Genomic DNA, 20,110 nt, shown 5'->3' on the forward strand with positions numbered 1-20,110 from the left:
GCCCAAATATCAGCTCTTTTATTGCAGCTCATTCTTTACCCAGCCAAACCATGTCACATTTCATTTTTACAATAGCCTCATTGAAAAAGAATAATTAGGTTTTCTTTTATAGGGGTAATATTTTTTAACTTATAAAGAATGTTCTGTATGTAGACTGCTGGAGAAAAATCCATTTCAGCCAGTTACAGATCACAGAAAGTGTCCCCCTCAAAACTACCTATTCTAAGAATATGAAATAAATGTGGCAGGTCCTAATCAATTTCCAGATTATAAACCATAATTTTTTTCAATTTCCAATGTATATCTAAACAAAAGACAAATACTAATATTTCTAAATCCAAACAACAAAGCAAACCATAGACACAAAAAATCCAGAGTTGGCAATCTCACCATGTTTTTTATATGAGTTATTTAAATGTTGTTTTTCTTCTCACGGGGAGTCCTCTTCAGCTCTTTACATGACCAGTAATAAAAGTTTATAATTATGGCACAAAAGATCTGTTACAGTTTTCAGACAAGACTGTTGTCATTACCCAAGTGAGCAGATTAATCACTTAGTCATGATTTTAGCATTTTCCTCTTTCACAGTAATGAGAAATAACTTGTAAACATTAAAATTTAAAAACAAATTAGTTGTCAAAAGTGTATCATAAAGACTAACGAACATTGCTGCTCCAAATAACAAGGAGTGAGCCAAACCCTGATCCCCTCTGCAGGGATTTGTTCTATTGCACTAGCAGGCAATTAACCTGACTTGCATTTACTGTTGATATGATAAAATAAATAGTTCTGTTCATGCATTTTTAAAATACACAAGTAAATGTCTTCCTTGGGATGCTGATAATGGGCTGCACTGATCATCTCACATCAGTTTGAAAGTAACTTATAATTTGTGTGTGCTTACTATTTTATATGGAATGAAACTCTGAAAGTCACATTAAAAACATGTTTAAAATGAAAAACAAACCTTGATTGTTGGATATACAAATGTGTTCATGCACTCCCCTGAATAACATTCTCCCAACCTATTATTCCCAAATTTAAAATTAAATAGCTGTTTCTTAGACAAATTTTATTTATCTTGTTCCTAGTCAATTATTTCTTGTGTGTTTATTATTTTTTTCAATATTAATCTAGTGTTTTGCAAAGAAAAACTGCACAAAAATAAATTGCAAGATTTAGGCCTAAATTCTGGTCTCCAAAGGTAAGAAATGACAGCCCTCTGCTGGCTAACAAATATGTACCCACGAGAAGGACATCTCACAACAGCTTTACATTGATACAACATTTAGCCCAAGTAAAAAAATATAAAAATATATTGAGTAAAATTAAAATTGTAATACAGGGATGCCTGAAATATTTTATCTGGATCAATAGGAAAAATTCTGTCTACTTCCTGTAGGGCAAGGAAATGGCTGAATCCTGAATTATATGGACAATTCTGAATACTGAAATTCCTCAAAGAAGTAACTTTATTGGGCTTCAGTTTCCCATATAGTATTCAAAACCAGCAATAAATGTGAATGTAATAATTGTGTTACTGTGTCTTTGTTTTGTTCAATTAAATAACCTACAGTCCACAAAAATGAAAAGTTGTCCAAAAAAAACCCAAAACTGATTTTCTGACATTTTTATGGTCTGAAATAAGTTTTAAATGCAAACATCAGAGAGCTTATTGGCAGCCAGATAAAAATGAGAATCACAGTATGGTATTTGCCACACAGTTAGCAATGTGATCTAACTTGCAAAGAAGAAATTGTTTAGGTATCAGCATAAAATTTCATAAACATGAAACGTGCATGAGAAAAATCAAGACCAGTCCCTATATATTATTAATTTTTGCGTGTTTTTAAAGACTTGTTTTCTACTTTGCTCTGAGGACCTGTACTGCATTTTAAAATAGAAAGACATACATTGTAAATAATCTGCATTTTTCCTGCATTAATTTAAAATGTTCTTTAGCATAATTCTGACTGTGTGGAAAATTTACAAATAATGCTTTACAAAGTGTTCTTTCATTAACTGTGCTGACTGGAACCGGTGTGCAGTAAAGGAACACATTGGCAGCATGTGCTTTATTTTCCCTCATTAGAAAAACACAGAAACCCAAAGGAACCCCCACTGCAGCTGCCCACAGGTGACAGCGTGAAACAAAGAACTGAAAGTGTTTATTTGAATATATTTGACCGTTGGCTCAACGCCTGATAACGGCATTTTACCCAAAGCAGGGATTATTGACAGACATAACTGGAGTAAATAGGAGTGATGGGAGCATTTAGCGCAGGTTCCCGGGACGGAAGGAGCCCCCCGAGCCCTGCACACAAAGCCGGCAGCTTCTCCTTCCCCTTCCAGGGCGGGATCGCGACCCAGCCGAGCCGGGGCCACCCCGGGAGCTCTGAGGGGTGTCCGTGCCACGGCAGGGCGTGGAACTGGGAGATGTGAGGATCCTTTCCACCCCAAACCCCTCTGTCATTCCATGATGCTCGGTGAATGGCAGGGGAAGTGTGAGGAGTGCCCCGCATTTCAGCTGTTTCTGAAAGCAGCTCTGAGCGCCTTCACCCTCTGCACACAAACTGCACTGACCGGGGCGGGCACCACGGAAACGGCGAGGGGCCGATGCCTTGTGAGAGGAGGGCGATGGAGAGTTTGGGTTTGGTGCTTAAAAGAACCCAGTAAAGAATAATGGAATCACAGAATATTCTGAGTAGGAAGGACCCACAAGAACCATCGATCATGGCCCTGCACAGGACACTCCAACAATCTCGCCCTGTGCCTGAGAGCGGTGTCCAAATGCTCCTGAAGCACTGTCAGCCTTGGGGCCGTGCCCACTGCCCTGAGGGGCCTGTTCAGTGCCCACTCTATGGATGAAAAACCTTTTCCTCGTATCTAACCCAAACACAAAATGATTGGAGAGGACCGGCTACCTCGCATTTCCACTCGGCACACACTCTCCGCACGGGGAGAAGCGGAGGATCATCTATGGGAGCCCTCTGTGTGTGGGGTCCCGTCCCCGCCCGCTGTGGGATCCGTGAGGGGACGGACACTTCCCTGAGGGACGCCCCTGCCCGCGCGCCTCAGGACCCCCGCGCGCGGTGGGAACCCGCCCGTCCTGGAGGACCGCGCGCGGGCCCGGCAGGAGGCGCTGTCAGTGAGCGCGCGCACGCGCGTGCGCGGGAGCGGTGCCGCGATGGCGGCGCTGCTGGAGCACGAGAGCCAGATCTTCCTGGAGCTCTTCCACCGCGACGGGCTCGTCGTGTGCGCCCGCGGGCTCGGCATCGACCGCCTGCTGCTGCGCTTCCTGCGCCTCTACTGCGAGCCCGCCAGCCTGGTGCTCGTGCTCAACACCAGCCCCGCCGAGGAGGTGAGGGCAGCTGCCAGCGCCCACCCCTTCCCCTCCCGGCGCGGCGGGCGCGGCCCGGGGATGGCCGGCGGCTCCCCGGGCTGGCGGGAGGGTGTGCGGGCTCCGGTGAGAGCAGCGCGGGCGCGGGCCGGGCGCTGTGCACCGACCCCGGCACAGAACCACGGAACGGGTCAGGCTGGTCGGGAGCACAGTGCTCATCTGGTGCCGCTTCCCTGCTCAGGCAGGGTCGTTCCAGAGCACACAGCACAGGATTGTGTCCAGATGGGTCTGGAATATCTGCAGCGAGAGAGACTCCCCAGCCTATCTGGACGATCTGTCCCAGGGCTCGGGCACTCTCAGGGAAGAAGTTCTTCCTGGTGCTCAGGTGGAACTGCCCGGGCATCAGTTCCTGCCCGTTCCTGCTGGGCCATTGCTGGGCCAGGGAGCAGAGCCCGCTCCCTGCTCTGAGCCCTCCCCGCTCACACTGACAGGCACTGCTGAGGTCTCCTCTGAGCCATCTCCTCTGGAGGCTGAACGGCCCCAGCTCCTTCAGCCTTTCCTCACAAAAGAGAGGCTCCAGTCCCCTCATTCTCTTTGTCACCCTCTGCTCCCGCAGCTCCGTGTCCCTTTTGTCCTGAGGTGCCCAGAGCTGGACCCAGCACGCCACTGAGCAGAGGGGCAGGGTCACCTCCCTGACCTGCTGGCAATGTTCTTCCTGATATACCGCAGAATCTTCCAGGACTTCTTGGCCACAAGGCACTGCTGGCTCAGGGACAGCTTGTTGTCCACCCCCAGGTCCTGGGGAAGCTGTCAAACCACGCACATTCAGGATTGCAGCAGTTGGATTTCTATTCCTGCAGCACAATGAAGTCCTAGTAACACTAATGACCTAAAACAAGTACATAACTTAAGTAACCAGTAAGGAGAAAGGGATGAACTATGCTTGTCAGACTTGATGGGTTTAGTCCCTAATTGTACACAAAAAAGCTGCTCTTTTTCCTCTGGAACATCAGGAAGGGCATCAAGAAGGGGAGATCTTAGAGGACCTTTTATAGCAACCATAGGTGAATAAAGATCACAGCTATAGTTTATAAGATTGAGCTTGGTGTATATGATCTGCCTGCTGTAGTCATGACTATAGGTGATGGCACTAAAAGATGATCTCTTCCCAATTCTTTGTTCTTAAGGCAGTATTAAAATTGCATTTTCTCTGAAAATGAGATATTGAAATATAAGAAAATGTAAGCTCCTTGAAGTGTCAGTTGCTCATTTTTATGTAAGTATTGTCCAGTTACTATTGACTATGTAGATTTTTTTTTTAAATCACCTAGATGAGTTTGAAACTGAAGAAAGTATGTCAAAGAAGAAAAAAATCATAATTATTCTGACTTATTCTAGTATGTTATACTGTCATGTCTTCTTTTTGACAGCTCCTCAAAATTACCAGAGTATTTAAATTACCAGAGTGAAACAAAGGTGCTTTATGGATCCCTTTCTCTGGATACCACAATAATGTCTTGTGTTTTTATTGTGTTTGTTTAGGAGTATTTTATTGATCAGCTGAGGTCAGATGGAGTTGTTCATCTCCCTCGACGTGTTACCAATGAAATTGCAAATAATACTCGATATGAATTTTATACACAAGGAGGAGTCATCTTTGCAACCAGTCGGATCCTTGTGGTAGATTTCCTTACTGACAGAATCCCTGCCAATCTCATTACTGGTAAGAGCTTAATGAAATAAAGGTAAGAGTGTTCTGTTTGAAAATACACAAAGCTTAAAAAAAAAATTCTATATGAAGAATTCTGCTAACAGGTATTGAGGTCGAAGTTATTCCTTTTTTTTTTCCCCCACCAAGACTGAGGTGAAAGAAGCAAATATGTAGTTCTTTTGTTCCTTTTTTTTCCCTCTCAACTCATTTGATTTATTTAATCATACACTTTAAAAAGGCTTTCAAAGAGGAATAATTGATTGCACTTGATGAATAGTGTCCTGGGGTCTATTGGACACTGGCCTATCATTAAAACAGATTTTAGATGTCATGCTTTATGAGCCATGCACACTACCTGTATTTTTGCATTAACAAATTACTCCTGATGACTTCTCATAAAAAAATACCTTTGTGTTGACAGCCTTGGATGCTATGCAAATACCAGTATTTTGAAGTAATGCTGTTACTGTAATTGTAAGGATTTGGAGAATAGCTTGCAACCTTTTTTTGTAGTTATATAGAAACTATACATGGAAGATGTGAGTTACCCTTCTCTTCTCATGTTCTGTTCCCCTTCTCCCCCAGCCACTCTTGTTTTTATGTTCCTGGAAACCCTGTTACAGCCTGGAGAGCTGGAAAAAGAGAGCCAGGGATTTAAGAATATTTTACTGTTTTCTAAGTGTTAACATCTTAATGATTAAACATAGCTGAATACTATATGCTTAGAAGAATGTGATTTTCTGCTTCAGAAGCTGTACCTCCTTCCTTTTAGTCAAGCTACAGCAAGTTCTACTGTAAAACATTTTGAACACTTATGCTGGAGTCAAAGAACACCAGATTTCTAAGTTCAAAAGAAGTGAATAGATTTTATGGGCAACCTGTGGTAATTTTTCTATTTCTCTTGACTCTGTCCTCTCTACCCTATTAAAAAAAGAAGAAGAAAAAAAAAAGATGAAAAGAAGAAATACTGTAAAGTTTTAAAACTGGTGCTGTCCTTTAGTACCACAGAGCTGTGACAGGTTTTGCATTGCCACCAGAGGTCGGTGTGAGAGCAACTGCAATCGAGTGGTGCCTTCATTCCCAGCCTCCCAACACCTGGGTCTGTGTGCCTTGTCTGTGTGTGAGATGGTACAGCACAATCTTGTAGTAGTGTTTCATGAGGAAATAACAGCAAAAGCCTTTCTAGGTGTTAAAAATGTCGTTTGTTAAATCATTGTGAATTAACATCTGATGAACTCGTAAATCCAGCTAAAGAAGATAAGAAAAGATCACTGCAGTGAAGCAGAATTATTCCTGGTGGGTTTAGCTGAGTAGAAAGGATGTACCTGACAGCACAGTGAAACTGATGCAAGTTGCTGTAGTAAAAAGTGGCAAGTTGTTTCTACCAAGGCTTACAGAGCAGGTGTGAACTCCCTGCATAAGCAGATGTATGTTGGCTAAAAGCAGGAGGATATTACAATAAACACAGTCTTACTGACCTGTTAGAAATTCTGTCTTTCCTGTCGTGTCCATCTGGGGTCACATCTTGAAACATTTGGACAATGTTCAGAGATGATCATTATTATATACTGAAAAACTTGCTTCATAGGACAGATTTATCAAATTCTAGATAGAAAAATACCTTGTAGTGGATTATTTCAGGACTTAATTATGAATGGTGAGCAGTTATATGGAAGTCTATTTTCTGGATGCTTTTCCATTTAGCAAGCAAAGGCATATTAAAACCAATGGCTGTGTGCTGAGTTGAGGAGACTTGTTGCAGAAATGAAATGCTCTGTAAGTTTATTAGCTTATGTAGGCACAAGGTAAAACCTGTGGTGTTTGATGTCCTTTGCTTCCACTTTAAAAAGGCATTTATGATTCCCCTGGAACAGATACCACATAGGCCTGAATTCAGTAGGGGGAGAGAGAAAATAATGCAGTGTGCTGTTTAACATGATTAGCATGAGGAAAAACAAGCCTTAGTTTAGCAGGTCTTGGCTGAGTGAACTGTGAACTCCGGAAATGTTTGCCTCAAACACGTAATTAAATTAAACTCTTGTTTTATTTCTCTTTATTGAAATGTGCTTGATAAGTCTTTTATTCCTACTGCACCTATAGCCATGAAGAAAACTGGTGGTGTACTCATATATTTGATACTTGCTGTCCTTGAGTGTGAATATGGGAAAGTAAAGCAAAATAAATGTTTTCAGAAGTTCTTTGATTATGTAAACACTTGAACTGTTACCAATTAAAGTTACTTGACAAGTCTGTAATTCCAGAATTTCTCTAAACAAAAGAATTCAACTATCACAGCCTCGAACACATCAAACTTGCTTTGTTGTAACAATGTGTTATGTCGTGCATCTGCTTTTCCTGCTTTTAAAAGACTCAAGTTCAAGTTATGCCTCAGGAGTAGAGAATTTTCCTAGCTAGTAAGTCCTGCCACTCATTCACAAGCTTTTTTTTTTCCTGTTAAAGATGCATTATTAACCCAGTTCTGTTATTTGGCAATTCCATGGTACTGAAACTGAGAAGTCACTTGTTTCAACCCCAGAAAATTTGTTCATTTTAGAAGACTTAATTCCTGTATTTAAATAACAGTAGAAGAATAAGACAGTTGTGAGGAAAAATCCGTACAACTTGGACCTTTCTATATTTTTTTTTAATTGATTATTTTTTTCTCTTGCCAGGCATTTTGGTGTACAAAGCACACAGAATCATTGAGTCCTGTCAGGAAGCGTTCATCTTGCGACTTTATCGCCAGAAGAACAAGCAAGGCTTCATTAAAGCTTTTACAGATAATGCAGTTGCATTTAACACTGGCTTTTGTCAAGTGGAAAGAGTGATGAAGAATCTTTTTGTTGGGAAGCTTTATCTGTGGCCAAGGTGAGGCACTTCTTTACTTCACTGGACAGTTAATCTGAAAGGAAAGATGAAGGATGTTACAGTGGGTTTCTAAGAAAATGAGGTGTGTGCAGTCACACTGCTAATCTGTGTTGCCTCCTCTATTCCCAAACAAAACCTTTTCAGTTTTTTACACAAATAGTCTTAAAGATGCTGAATTTCTGAGAGTATTTTTGAAAATAGACTCCAATTGACTGTATTAAAGGAATTAATCTTTATGGCAGTGCTCTCCTGTTAGTCAGCAGAAATTGCAGCAAAAACTGACATTCTTAACAGTTTAAAAAAAAACTTCCCTTACTAAACAAGAGTACTTAAGCCATGAAATGACAGGAAAACAGTCTCTCAGTTCTGCTGTTCATGGACGTGTTTGTTTCCAGCTGTTATGAAACTCCATGCATCTCTTTCTGCATCTCAGATTATTTCAATCTTCTTACACACCTACGCTGTGTATGAAGAACATTTCTTGATGACTGTTAAAAAATGAATTGCCAAAATGTAGCATGCACTGAGTCTTCCAGGAAGATCCACAAATGGAGCTGAACACTGATGACCCAGTCAGTGCTTTTGCCCTGGGCAGGGGCTCTGCCCATTTGTTCTGTTAGTCCAGGCTGGAATGTGTTTCACTCCTTCTTAATGAATGGCTCCTCTGCATTGTAAATTCCTTAACAGTCTTGCAGTATCCCAGGGAAGTAGAAGTGGACATAGCTGGGGTAGGAAAAGTTGAGTTGAAGCTCTCTAGATTTCCTTCCTTGACTTCCATGAAAAGGCCTGGGGCTGCAGGCTGCAGTAAGGGAAATGTGGAGTTGCAGAGGTCAGCAGCCATGGGGCTCTCTGAGCCTCCTCCTGCCAGGAACAGTCTGGTGGCCTCAGTGGATCTGTGCAGCTGGAGTGGCTCCAAGGACAGGCTTCCAACAAGGACCTGCAGGTTGGCATTGCAAGCTGGAGCATCATAAAATCTGCTGGTGCAGCTGTGTGATTTCACAGAATTTATGAACCCCTTCCAGTTTCACCCTTATATGAGTTTTTAGGTTTGTTTTAATATTTGTTATGTGTGATGATGATGCAGAATCCAGTGCAGTAATTTTCCATGGGTCATTCACCAGCACTGTAGGCTCACATGACTAGAATGACTACACTCATAATTGTGGAACAGATGGTTTTCCAAGGCTGTTCATAAGATTGCAGTCTTCACATCAGTAGAAACTGATTTTGGAATTAACTTAGTTGTTTACATTTTAAATAATTGTAATTGTAGTTTGTACAAACTTTTGAGTAATTCTAAGTCAAATAAAACTATCCATGTAAATGTTAAGAAGCTGTTTTTCTCTTAGATTTCACATAGCAGTGCACTCGTTTTTAGAGAAGCATAAACCTGAAGTGGTGGAAATCCACGTGGCCATGACCCCTGCTATGCTTGCCATCCAGACTGCAATCCTGGACATTCTGAATGCATGTCTGAAGGAACTGAAACGTTACAACCCAGCTCTTGAAGTAGAAGATCTATCTTTAGAGAATGCTATTGCTAAACCTTTTGACAAGGTAACAATTTTGATTGTTCTCTAGTGTCTAAGTAACGGGCTATAGAATCTCCAACGTGCCTGCCATGCAGACAGAAATGTTATTTGCAAAATAAATAACCAGCAGCAGCTGAGTGTTCTCCCATGACATGTTTATTACTGGGACAAGGGGATGGAATGGTGATGTGACAGTTGCCAGTAGGGTTTTTGATGGATTGGTGTTACTGTTCTTCCTTCATTTCCGAAGTCCCAAGAGTAAGAACATCCCAGTTCGTGGTTATAATAATGATTGTTGCTGCTGTTATTAAAAAGATAGCTGCAACTTCAGCTCAGAACACTTTGGAGATAAGTATCAGTAATTGCCATACACATACTCCCTTTTTCCTTCTGAATTTCTTGCTTGTGTTTTTTTTTCTCTAGTAGGAGAAGCACTGTGTGTACTAGACAATATGCACATGCATGCATCTGCTGTATTTTTAATCATTATGTATGTCAATAACTTTGGGTTCACTGTTATTTTTGACAGATCTGCAATGTTTGACACACATATGCTTTTGTTAGGGTGAAATCAACTGTCATAGTGTAACACAGTTATTGGTTAAGTGTGATTCAGTCTGGATGGAAGGCCTTCTAAACTTTAAATATTTGAAGGTTCTTTCTTGGGATCTATAAGTTGCACATCTTCATGGTACCTATCTTGATTTTGGAAACTAAATGACATTATAATGGTTTTTTCTGTACCTAAGTAAAGGACACTAGATACTAAATACAACAGGCCAGTATCAGTAAAACAAGGGTATTTTTTTATTATTTCACTATTTTATTATTAGATGGTGAGGAAAAAATTTACTGAAAGCATTAAATGGTATATGTCTGCTAATTGCTGAAATGTGTTTCATAAAGACATCTATATTATGTTAACTTTGTTTTGATATAAGTTACCATATTTTAGCAAACATCTCACCAATACATATTTATTTTGGTATCTGTAATAACTTTGGAAAACCAGAGCCTGTAAAGTTAAAGTGCATTCTCAGCTTGTTAGAAGCTATAGTGCAATACTGTATGTTTGACCCTCCAAACTTTCCAATTTTCATTTCCAGACAATCCGCCACTATTTAGATCCTCTCTGGCATCAGCTCGGAGCTAAGACAAAGTCTTTGGTGCAGGATCTGAAGATCCTACGTACTTTGCTACTGTATCTAACCCAGTATGATTGTGTCACTTTCCTTAATCTCCTGGAGTCACTGAAAGCAAGTGAAAAAGCTTTTGGTGAGAATTCAGGTAAACATGGAATAACCATACAAGTTAATGCATGAAACGGTGCAATGTTGATGTTTTTTAATTATCATTCCCAAACATATGAAGGTACCTAATTAGTTTTTACACAACCAGCCATAAGGACGTAGGTTTTTATTGACAGATAATTCTTTCATCTTCCCACTTAACTGCTGTTACTTAACAGAGTGAGATTTGCATCACATTTTTGTCATTTATTAAGCTGGTGATTACACAGCAAGCAGGTAGGGCAGGTATTCCAGCTGAAGATCTGGGGCTTTTATTGCAGAGGGTTGGAACTCATACACATTGCAGATGTCAAAATTCTACTGCTTCCTTCTCATTTCCTCCCCAGGCTGGCTGTTCCTTGACTCCAGTACTTCAATGTTTGTGAATGCTCGCGCTCGAGTTTATCGCATTGCAGATGAGAAACTGAATCAGAAAGGCAAAGGCTCAGGCTCTGAAAAACGTGATGTAAAGAAGGAAAATGGTACTGATCATTCCTAATTTCTAATTTTAAGTTTAAGAGTGTCACACGATTCCAAGTGCTTCGCATCTTATTACGTGTACTCTGGTTCCCTGCTTGAACTTCCACAGCTCAGGATCTCAGTCTGTTAGCTGGGATAAATTGAGATATAATCTTAGTTCCAAAAGCATATGATCAACAACGTAAAAGAGTCACGACGTAGGGATTCTCCTCAGCTTGCTCAGCTGATCACTGAGCTTTTGTGAAATTGTGCCTGCATTACATTGATGTTTAGCTTCATCTTTATTATCTTATGTGAAAGAGTAGGAGGCTGTGGTTACTTTTATTAAAAAAATATATTCAGGAGTTTCAGAATTGAAGAATGAGTGAATACTTCAGTGTTTTGCTTCACAAAAGCATTTATCTCCATTTTTAAATTTCAGAGTGTTCTCCACCTCATTAGCATAACAAGTTGCATATGTGGGCTGTTGAATATCATATGTGCCAACAACAATCACACTAATGACATCTAACCACTGCTTTAAAGTCTGAAGGATATTTTGCCTGCAAGAGCTGCTATGTTCAATCTTACTTTGTTTCAGAACTGAAAAGGGAATTGGTTCTAGAAAGTAACCCAAAATGGGAAGCTTTGAGAGAAGTACTGAAAGAGATTGAAAATGAGAATAAGAACAGTGACAACCTTGGCGGTCCAGGTGAGAGAATACGAAACCCTGCAAGTTTTCCATTAATCCTGCTGGTTTATACTTCTACTTGACCTTGGAGAGAAGGAACTAACCCTTTTCTGTAGTTTTATCAAAGAGCAGGTTTAAATTTAGTAATTTGTGGCCTCAAGATGAGGAATTTCTGTACATTATGTACATAAACTATGTAAAATTAAACTTTTATTAGGTCTTGCTCTAAAAGAGAAATGCTGTTCCTACAATGCAATACTTTTTAGGAAAGAACCTGCATTATTCTGAAAAAACATTTTAGGTTACATTTCAGAAGTGTACTGATACCTTAGTTCCAAGCCAAATAAAAGAGATATGGAGATTTATAATGATTAAGGTGCCATTCACTCATTTCTGAAGTTTGGGTTCAGAACAAAAATAGGGGTTCTGTCTTACACCCTTTCTAACTTGCACATTCTTCTCATGCACCTGAAAATTTGTTTTGCATGGTTTGCATATAAATGAGGTAGAAATTAGGAGGCAGGGAAGAGAGTCTAACTGCTTTGCTGCCTTTCCTAATTTAGGGCTTTTCATTCCCTTAAAATTCAGCAAGTTTTATTTTAGGAAATAGTAAGGGTAAAAAAGTGCTCTTTTCTCCCACCCACAGTGTTCTGACTCTGGGTAAGAACTGGCTCTCTCTCCCAGTGTTGTAGGAGTTTATCTGAGTCAGCTTGCAGGGAATTGTTATTCACCAATGTCAATAATACTGTGTGAAACATGTGTTTTGTAGATTCTCTAACACAGCTGACAAATTAGAACGGTCTAAATTAAGTTCTCTCTTATTCCACATCTTAAAAATGAGTAGTTGTTCGAGTATGTGTCAACACGCACTGTATCTGCCTCATTTCCAGTGGTCAGAAGGAAAATTTATGAATTTAGATATTGTAAGAAAAAGAAATGTTGAACTTCCATTAATCTACTCTAATTTTATTTGGTACAAAAAGCCATGCAATTTAGATTCTCTCAAAGTTCAGAGCAGCTGTGGCAGCCGAATGTGAAGGCATTTGGCCGGCCCAGGGCTTGGATCAGTGCAAGCCATTGGCTCGGGAGGTGCTTTAGCTGGGTAAGAAGCACAGCAGTACAGGCTGTAAACATGGTATTGTTTCTTGACTGCAGGGCAAGTGCTCATTTGTGCCAGTGATGACCGAGCCTGTGCACAGCTCAGGGAGTATATAATTACTGGAGCAGAAGCTTTTCTAACAAGACTTTATAACAAAACCTTCGGGAAGGACGAGAAAGCTGGAGAAGTGTGGATTAAGGACAGAAAAGCCACGAAGTCCAAAGGAAATGCCAAACCAGACACAGGGCCTCAAGCCAAAAAGGCCAAACTGACGGCTTCTTCAAAACAAAATAAACAGAAGAAGCAGCAAGACCGGACTCTAATCCAAATGATAGGGAAAACTGAGGAGGAAAAGAGAGAAGAGGTCGAGGTGGAAGACAACAAAGAATTAAGTGGTAGCCAAGAAAGCAACACTGAAGAGACCATTCCTGAAGATTTTGATTTCAGCTTGCCCTCGGATTGTTCCTATGGGATTTTCAAGGACCCACTGACAATTATCCACCCGCTGCAGGGCTGTGGGGATCCCTACGCGCTCACTCGGGTGCTGCACGAGGTAGAACCCAGATATGTTGTGCTGTACGATGCAGAGCTCACTTTTGTTCGGCAGCTGGAAATCTACAAGGCAAGCAGGCCTGGGAAGCCTTTGAGGCAAGTTGGCTTGGCCAGGGTAATTCTAGTCTGAAAAGAAAAAATTGGAAGTGCAGTGTCAGCAGTCAATGCAGAACATGCTGCTGTTCAGTTTCATTAGCTACCTTCCAGTTCCTGTTGAGCCCTTAAGTGTAAACAAAAGCAGAATGTCTGGTGTACCCAAAAGATAATTTTTACTTTCCAGCAGGTATTTAGTCCCTTAACAGCAGAAGCATATCTGTTAAAAAAAAGAAACAATTCCAAGATATCTGCTTCAATGATTTTACTGGCAGTAGATCATTTTCAGGTGGTGTAGTCTCATTTTAAACCATCTCTGAAGATACGATTTTTAAAGAAAAGGATTCATTTTTGGTTTAATTAATTTTCACATTTCCTGATGTTCATCATGCTGAAGACCAGTAATTCAGAAATTGTAACAGAGAAGAAAGTAAAGGAAACACAGTAAAGAAAATTAGTATTTGCAGTTATAGCAACTGACAGAAAGATCACCACATTGGGTATATGTATTTAATACACCTGGAAATTGCAAAACTCAGTTTTATGAATAAATGTCACATACTGATTAAAAATATAGAAAACTTAATATGCTGTTAACTAACTTGTCAGGCATTTACTGCTGCTAACCTTAAATTTAGTGGTTGTGAATTTTTTAAACTTAATACAAAGTTTTATGACCTCTTTTTTTTTTCTCTTCTATACCTACAGAGTTTATTTCCTCATATATGGGGGCTCCACAGAAGAGCAGCGCTACCTCACAGCTCTGAGGAAAGAGAAGGAGGCCTTCGAAAAACTCATTCGGTAACACAGTTGAACTGCCCTTAGAGTTAGGGTTTCATGTAATTCCCCAATACTAATTCAAGTAATTCAATATTAATTCATGTAATTCCCAACATTTTAAATAGAGTGATGTTCTTAACTGTGTGAAAGCTTTTAATAAACTTTTAATTCAATTCTTTGTCAGATGTAAAGACTACTTTCCTATTGAGAATCACCAAAAAGTCAAAACTTTCCTTTTCAAAGCACCTGGTATTTCTTTCATTAATTTTAGCAGGATTTAACATTAACATAAAGGCTAATCAGCATTGCTTGAATTTTTTCCTAATTGTCTATGAAGTTCATTTGTGTAATTGTGTTTTTGCAGGTAACATTTCTTGTAAGATAATTTCTAAAGCTCATATAATCTAAGTCAGTTGGGTAAACAAAACATTTCCTTAGACTGTATAAGACAGTATTTTTACTGACAGTGCCTTCTCACAGGTTACAGTGCTATTGCTAGTCATTAGTTCCTTTGTAAAAGGAAAAACCTAGAAAGACTCGGAAAATTGCATTTCTGATTGGGCTTGCATTTAGTATTAAACTATATATAATTATACATCTGGATGAAGGGTATTTCAATCTTCTTTACTCCTGCATTTGCAGTTTTTAGTGTGTGTTTGTTTGTGGTCCCTTAGAGAGAAGGCCAGCATGGTTGTTCCTGAAGAAAGAGAAGGAAGAGATGATACAAACTTAGCTCTCCTCAGAGACGCCAGACCTGCCTCTGTCTCTGCTGACACACGCAAAGCAGGTGAGCAGCTCCTAGGTCAGCCTTGCAGCCCAGAGCTTCCCAAAAATCCCTGAACTATTGCACCTTAAATCTCCCTCAAACTGTCTGGGGCAGAGACACATTGTACATTGGCTTCATGCTGAAGAAACATTATTTCCCCGTGACAGTGAGCTGTGGTTTCCTTTGAAAGTACAGGTTAATGAAGTATTTGACCATTAAGATGGATACCATTTGGATTGTTCCTAGTCAGGTTCTTGGTTATGAGGCTGTCTAGTGCTACTTGTAGGAAGAGAAATTAAAACATAGAAACTGAAGTCTACTGATGGTCAAAGGTAGTGTTGTCCTTGAGCTAGTAAATGATGGGGATTTCTTTTCATCTTGACAAAACATGCTGCCTGGGTAAACAACTGCACATTATGGGTGTGATCACTTCCTTTGTAGTCCTTTTTCTTTTGTTGCAATTCCAACCATATTTTTGTTCTTTTCCTCTGACAGTATGCTATGCCTCTGCCTGTTTTTCTTTACTGTTGTTTCTGTAATCCTGCTCTCCTTTGCCACATGCTCTCTAATCTTTGCTATTACATCTTTTGTGGCCTTGGTCCTGCAGTCCTATGTGTCCTGCAGATCTGTAGAGCGCAACACACAATTCCCACAATAAAGTGCTGTATTTCTGTGGGAAAGAGCTGGAAATAAAAGGGATCAGCTTCATTATCTTGTTTTTCAGGCAGCCTTTTAAAGATTTTTCTGATTCATTTAAATAATTTTCATCTACAGCTTGATCTATTTCACTGTCACCTATACAAAGCTTTCAGCAAGCAGCATGGTAGTTCTATCAAGCTGCAGAGCATGCTCCATAAACTACAGTATATGTTTAGGCAAGTAAAACAGTTAAAAATCAAATGAAGTCTGTATTTATTGTACTGCTGAATTTGAGGTATAACTTAAGATGAGAAGTCCATCCATTGCAGAAGCCTTGGCAGCACACAGGAAAACCACCAGAGCAGGATGTATGGGGATAACTGTGTTTACTTTGCCCTTCAGGTGGACAGGAACAGAAGGGTGTCCAGCAAACCATAATCGTGGATATGCGGGAATTCCGTAGCGAGCTTCCATCCCTGATCCATCGCCGTGGCATCGACATCGAGCCCGTGACTTTGGAAGTTGGGGATTACATTCTGACCCCTGACATCTGCGTGGAGCGCAAGAGCATCAGCGATCTGATCGGCTCCCTGAACAACGGCCGGCTGTACGCGCAGTGCGTGGCCATGTGCCGCTACTACAAGCGGCCAGTGCTCCTCATCGAGTTTGATCCTAACAAACCCTTCTCCTTGATCCCACGAGGCTCTTTACAGCCAGAAATTTCCAGCAATGATGTTACTTCTAAACTGACCCTTCTCACACTGCACTTCCCAAAGTTACGAATCCTGTGGTGTCCCTCTCCCCACGCTACTGCTGAAGTCTTTGAAGAGTTGAAACAAAACCATCCCCAACCCGACGCAGAAACAGCGATGGCCGTCACCGCAGACTCCGAAATTCTCCCCGAGTCAGACAAGTACAACCCTGGGCCTCAGGACTTCCTGCTGAAAATGCCAGGGGTTAATGCAAAGAACTGCCGTGCCTTAATGACCCACGTTAAAAGCATTGCAGAGCTGGTGACGCTGTCCAAGGACGAGCTGGCCAAGATTTTGGGTAATGCTGCCAATGCCACACAACTCTTTGACTTTATTCACCTGACCTATGCAGAGGCACTAGCCAAAGGAAAAAGCAAAAAATGACTCATGAGATTGTTCAACACACAGCACAGATAAGCTTTGCTGGCACAGTACTTTGGCAAATACATGAAATATTTTAATAAATGCCCCCTCTGAGATAACCAGCTGTTTCTTGCTCATGCTATCCCATCAGTTTTAATATGTGAGTTAATTATTACTAAAGGCAAGTTTCAAGAGGAAAAAATATTTTTAATAGAGAAATATGAATTATTTTTATTCTTTTTAAAGCACTTTAACCAATTCTATAATATCACTGAATTAACTAAATTTCTAACTGAAATTAGGAATTTCAGTTAGAAAACTGAAATAAATTTCTAACTGAATTAACTAACTTTCACCAAGGCCATAAGAATTAAGTACTAAGACTAACTGATAAAGGTGTTTTCTTGTGAAAGTTATGATGTCTTGTTCAAGCTAAAAATGTGCTGTGTTTTGATTAGTCTGGCTGACCTGCTGCATGATACAACACTGCTTTTGCCATTTTTAATGTCTCATTCTCTGGCAACTGCCACTTTTTGATTGACAGTGATGAAGCTATTTGAAACACATTGTGGTCTTTGCTCAGGAGTTTATTTAGACTGTACTGGGACTGAATCCTGAATTTTAGAACATGACCATAAGCCTTTGTCACAGTAAAATCCATTTGTATGCTATGCTCTGCATTTTGCTTGCTTACCCAACTACCAATTACATTTTTTACCATTACAAAGCCGGTACAGCTCTGTCCTGCTAGATTTTACAAAGTGCTTTCAAAGTGCTTAGCTTACCAAGTTAGACCTTTGGTCTAACTGCGTAGAAATTCTGTGGTGCCACAGAGCAACTTAATTTTGAGTGTGCCTTACTTACACTTTTAAGAGGCTTTGTTTTTTACTCAGTTTTGATAGCTCTTTCACTTGAAAGTGAAAAATCTGGGTATACCATCAGCACTGTTCCTTTATACCAAAGAATATTTCCTCTTGTATAATGCAGTCATTTTCTAAGCAAGGCTTTCCAAAAGTGTTGAAAGTTCTTCCAATATTGGCTTCTTTTGTGTCCTATTGCTCTTGTATTTTTATGTTCCAAATCAACTGTCTGTCAATAACCTCAGTAAAGCCATTGTCACTTAGAAGATAATACTTTTAGTGTTTTGTGTAGCATAAAAGAAGGAAATGTTTGTGAATATGTGCATTGTTAAATTATATATTCTACATTGAACTTTGATACAACTGTGTACAAACTGCCATTGCCAAAAGGGTTGGTCCAGTGTTATTCCATGCTAATGTATGTACATTTGTTATTTACAAAACCTTTATCTATGACTTGCACATGTATTTATATGATTTTAATGGGAACAACAGACCAATATTATCTCCTTTGTGAAAGAAGAAAATGTTTTTTTGTTCAGGTTTGGTAAAAACAGTACTGTGAACTTTCAGGTAAAATGTTTATTGTGCATTTTAAGTATGAATTATGAATTGTTAACATTAATCTGTGGTTGAGCTATGATAAATTTCCAAAGGAACATTTTTCTGCAGATGCAAATTTTAGTATTAAATACACCCATAATAAGGATAAAATTTGTTCATTATCTTGTTTTTCATTTGGCTTAATTGATATCAAAACATTTTTATTTTTAGTGTGTGGTTTACAATCCAGATTTTTGGGTTTCTGTTAGATTCTAACTTATTTAATATGAGAAGAAGTCTTTCCATTTTGACTTTTGCTTATTCAAACTCATGTTGTCAGATGTGCAGAGGGTTGAGAATGCTGTAAAGTGGTGCTAAGAGAACTGGAAATCAGAGTAAGATCCAAGTGCCCTGAGTGCATGGCCTTGGAGCCTGATTGAGAAAAGGGCAGCTGGGCAGCCTTGGAGAACAAACATTGCTTGTGCAGTGGGGTTAGGGTGCTCCATGAACTGTGGCTTTGGGGTTTTTCACAGATGCTGCCTCAGCTGTCAGTGAGGTTTGGAGTTTTTGCATTGATGTGTATGGGGTGAAAATAAAGGGATAGTAATGGGTGATAAAGTTGTAGCCTTGTGTTGTGTGCTAGATCAAAGTTACATCGTGCAATTAAATAATTATTTGCTAAACATTTTAATGAAATTGCCTTTTGATTATAGGTGTGGAATTTTCCTTTTTCCTTCTCTATGCAGGATTTGCCCCTCTTCTCTAGAACAGCACAAGTACATGTTGTTGCATGTTATTATTGCTCCTGTGCTTTGGCATTTCACTGCATTAGGTGTGATGGCCAGTGAGAGCTGTGTCCTCCTGGGGCAGGAGGTACAGACTGTGCTCCAAGCGGGGAGAGGTCCTGAAACCACCTGAAATTACAGAGCCCAAGGCTCTGCCTGAATGCAGTCACACACAGGGCTGGGTTAATGATGAAAACCCTCTCTTCCACCAGCAGTCATGGAATTTGTACATCTTGTCATTGCTGCTGTTTTAAATTTGTGCTTTTTTATTAAAAAAGCAAACACAAACACCCCCTGCCTTCAGTCTGGGAGTGTCTCAGCTTCTTGCTTGTCCCCAAACCAAGACTCCATGTTCCCAGGTCCCTCAGTAGGTGAAGCCTCTCTGTGAGGGGTTCACATGCTATAGAGTTGCCAAGTTGCTCCTTTCTGCAACTTTCCTGGGCTTGGATCACTGACAGTTCTTCTGGAATAACCACACAACCTTTTAGAAGCAAATGCAGCTTGTATTAGCAAATCTATTTAGCCCAGGACCCTTTTATGTGCTTCATAAGTCTTTAATATTTTGTTAACTGTTAGGTACCTTCTTGCACTGAAAATACCCACACCAATAGTATCTGCACCTTCTTAATTCACGTCTTGATAAGGTTTTGCAAGGAATTACTCAAATGTTATGAGTTTCAGGGCCATTTTTTATTTTGAGTACAAAATGTTAGGAACTCATCTCCCAGACTTTTCAATACAAAGAGGCTGATTGGTTTTTTATTTGAGTTTTGATCTGTATTTTGAAAGCTTCTCCTCAATAAATTAAAGGGAAGAAATATCGTCTGTCAAAGTCTTGAAAACCATGAAATAGCTTGGCTGGCCAAGACTTAGCTGAGAGATGGATTCTTGCTGAAGTTAGTGAGGGTAACCAGGGCTGCTGCACTGCTGTGGTGATTTCTTGTCTAAACAGAAGATGCTGCTGCAATATGTCAAAATGGGCCTGTGT

The 20,110-nt window shown here is 40.2% G+C and overlaps 1 protein-coding gene across 1 annotated transcript; it reads left to right on the plus strand.

The window, feature by feature from the left end:
* Window positions 1-3,152: 3,152 nt before the first annotated feature.
* On the plus strand, window positions 3,153-19,022 carry ERCC4 (ERCC excision repair 4, endonuclease catalytic subunit). The gene is made up of 11 exons (XM_074552786.1): window positions 3,153-3,361; window positions 4,883-5,063; window positions 7,724-7,919; window positions 9,269-9,476; window positions 10,558-10,738; window positions 11,088-11,222; window positions 11,801-11,911; window positions 13,046-13,637; window positions 14,343-14,435; window positions 15,089-15,201; window positions 16,222-19,022. The coding sequence occupies exons 1-11, from the start codon at window positions 3,188-3,190 to the stop codon at window positions 16,953-16,955; spliced, it is 2,718 nt and encodes a 905-aa protein (XP_074408887.1). The 5' UTR covers window positions 3,153-3,187; the 3' UTR covers window positions 16,956-19,022.
* Window positions 19,023-20,110: the final 1,088 nt, after the last annotated feature.

The sequence above is a fragment of the Zonotrichia albicollis genome, chromosome 16 (genome assembly GCF_047830755.1).
Source record: "Zonotrichia albicollis isolate bZonAlb1 chromosome 16, bZonAlb1.hap1, whole genome shotgun sequence".
Lineage (NCBI taxonomy): Eukaryota > Metazoa > Chordata > Aves > Passeriformes > Passerellidae > Zonotrichia > Zonotrichia albicollis.

Excerpts from the sequence above, each read along its gene's own strand:
- ERCC4 (XM_074552786.1), top strand. The coding sequence starts at position 3,188 with ATGGCGGCGCTGCTGGAGCACGAGAGCCAGATCTTCCTGGAGCTCTTC. Across the intron at positions 13,638-14,342 it reads AGGCCTGGGAAGCCTTTGAG|AGTTTATTTCCTCATATATG; the intron begins GCAAGTTGGCTT and ends CTATACCTACAG. Across the intron at positions 14,436-15,088 it reads GCCTTCGAAAAACTCATTCG|AGAGAAGGCCAGCATGGTTG; the intron begins GTAACACAGTTG and ends GTGGTCCCTTAG.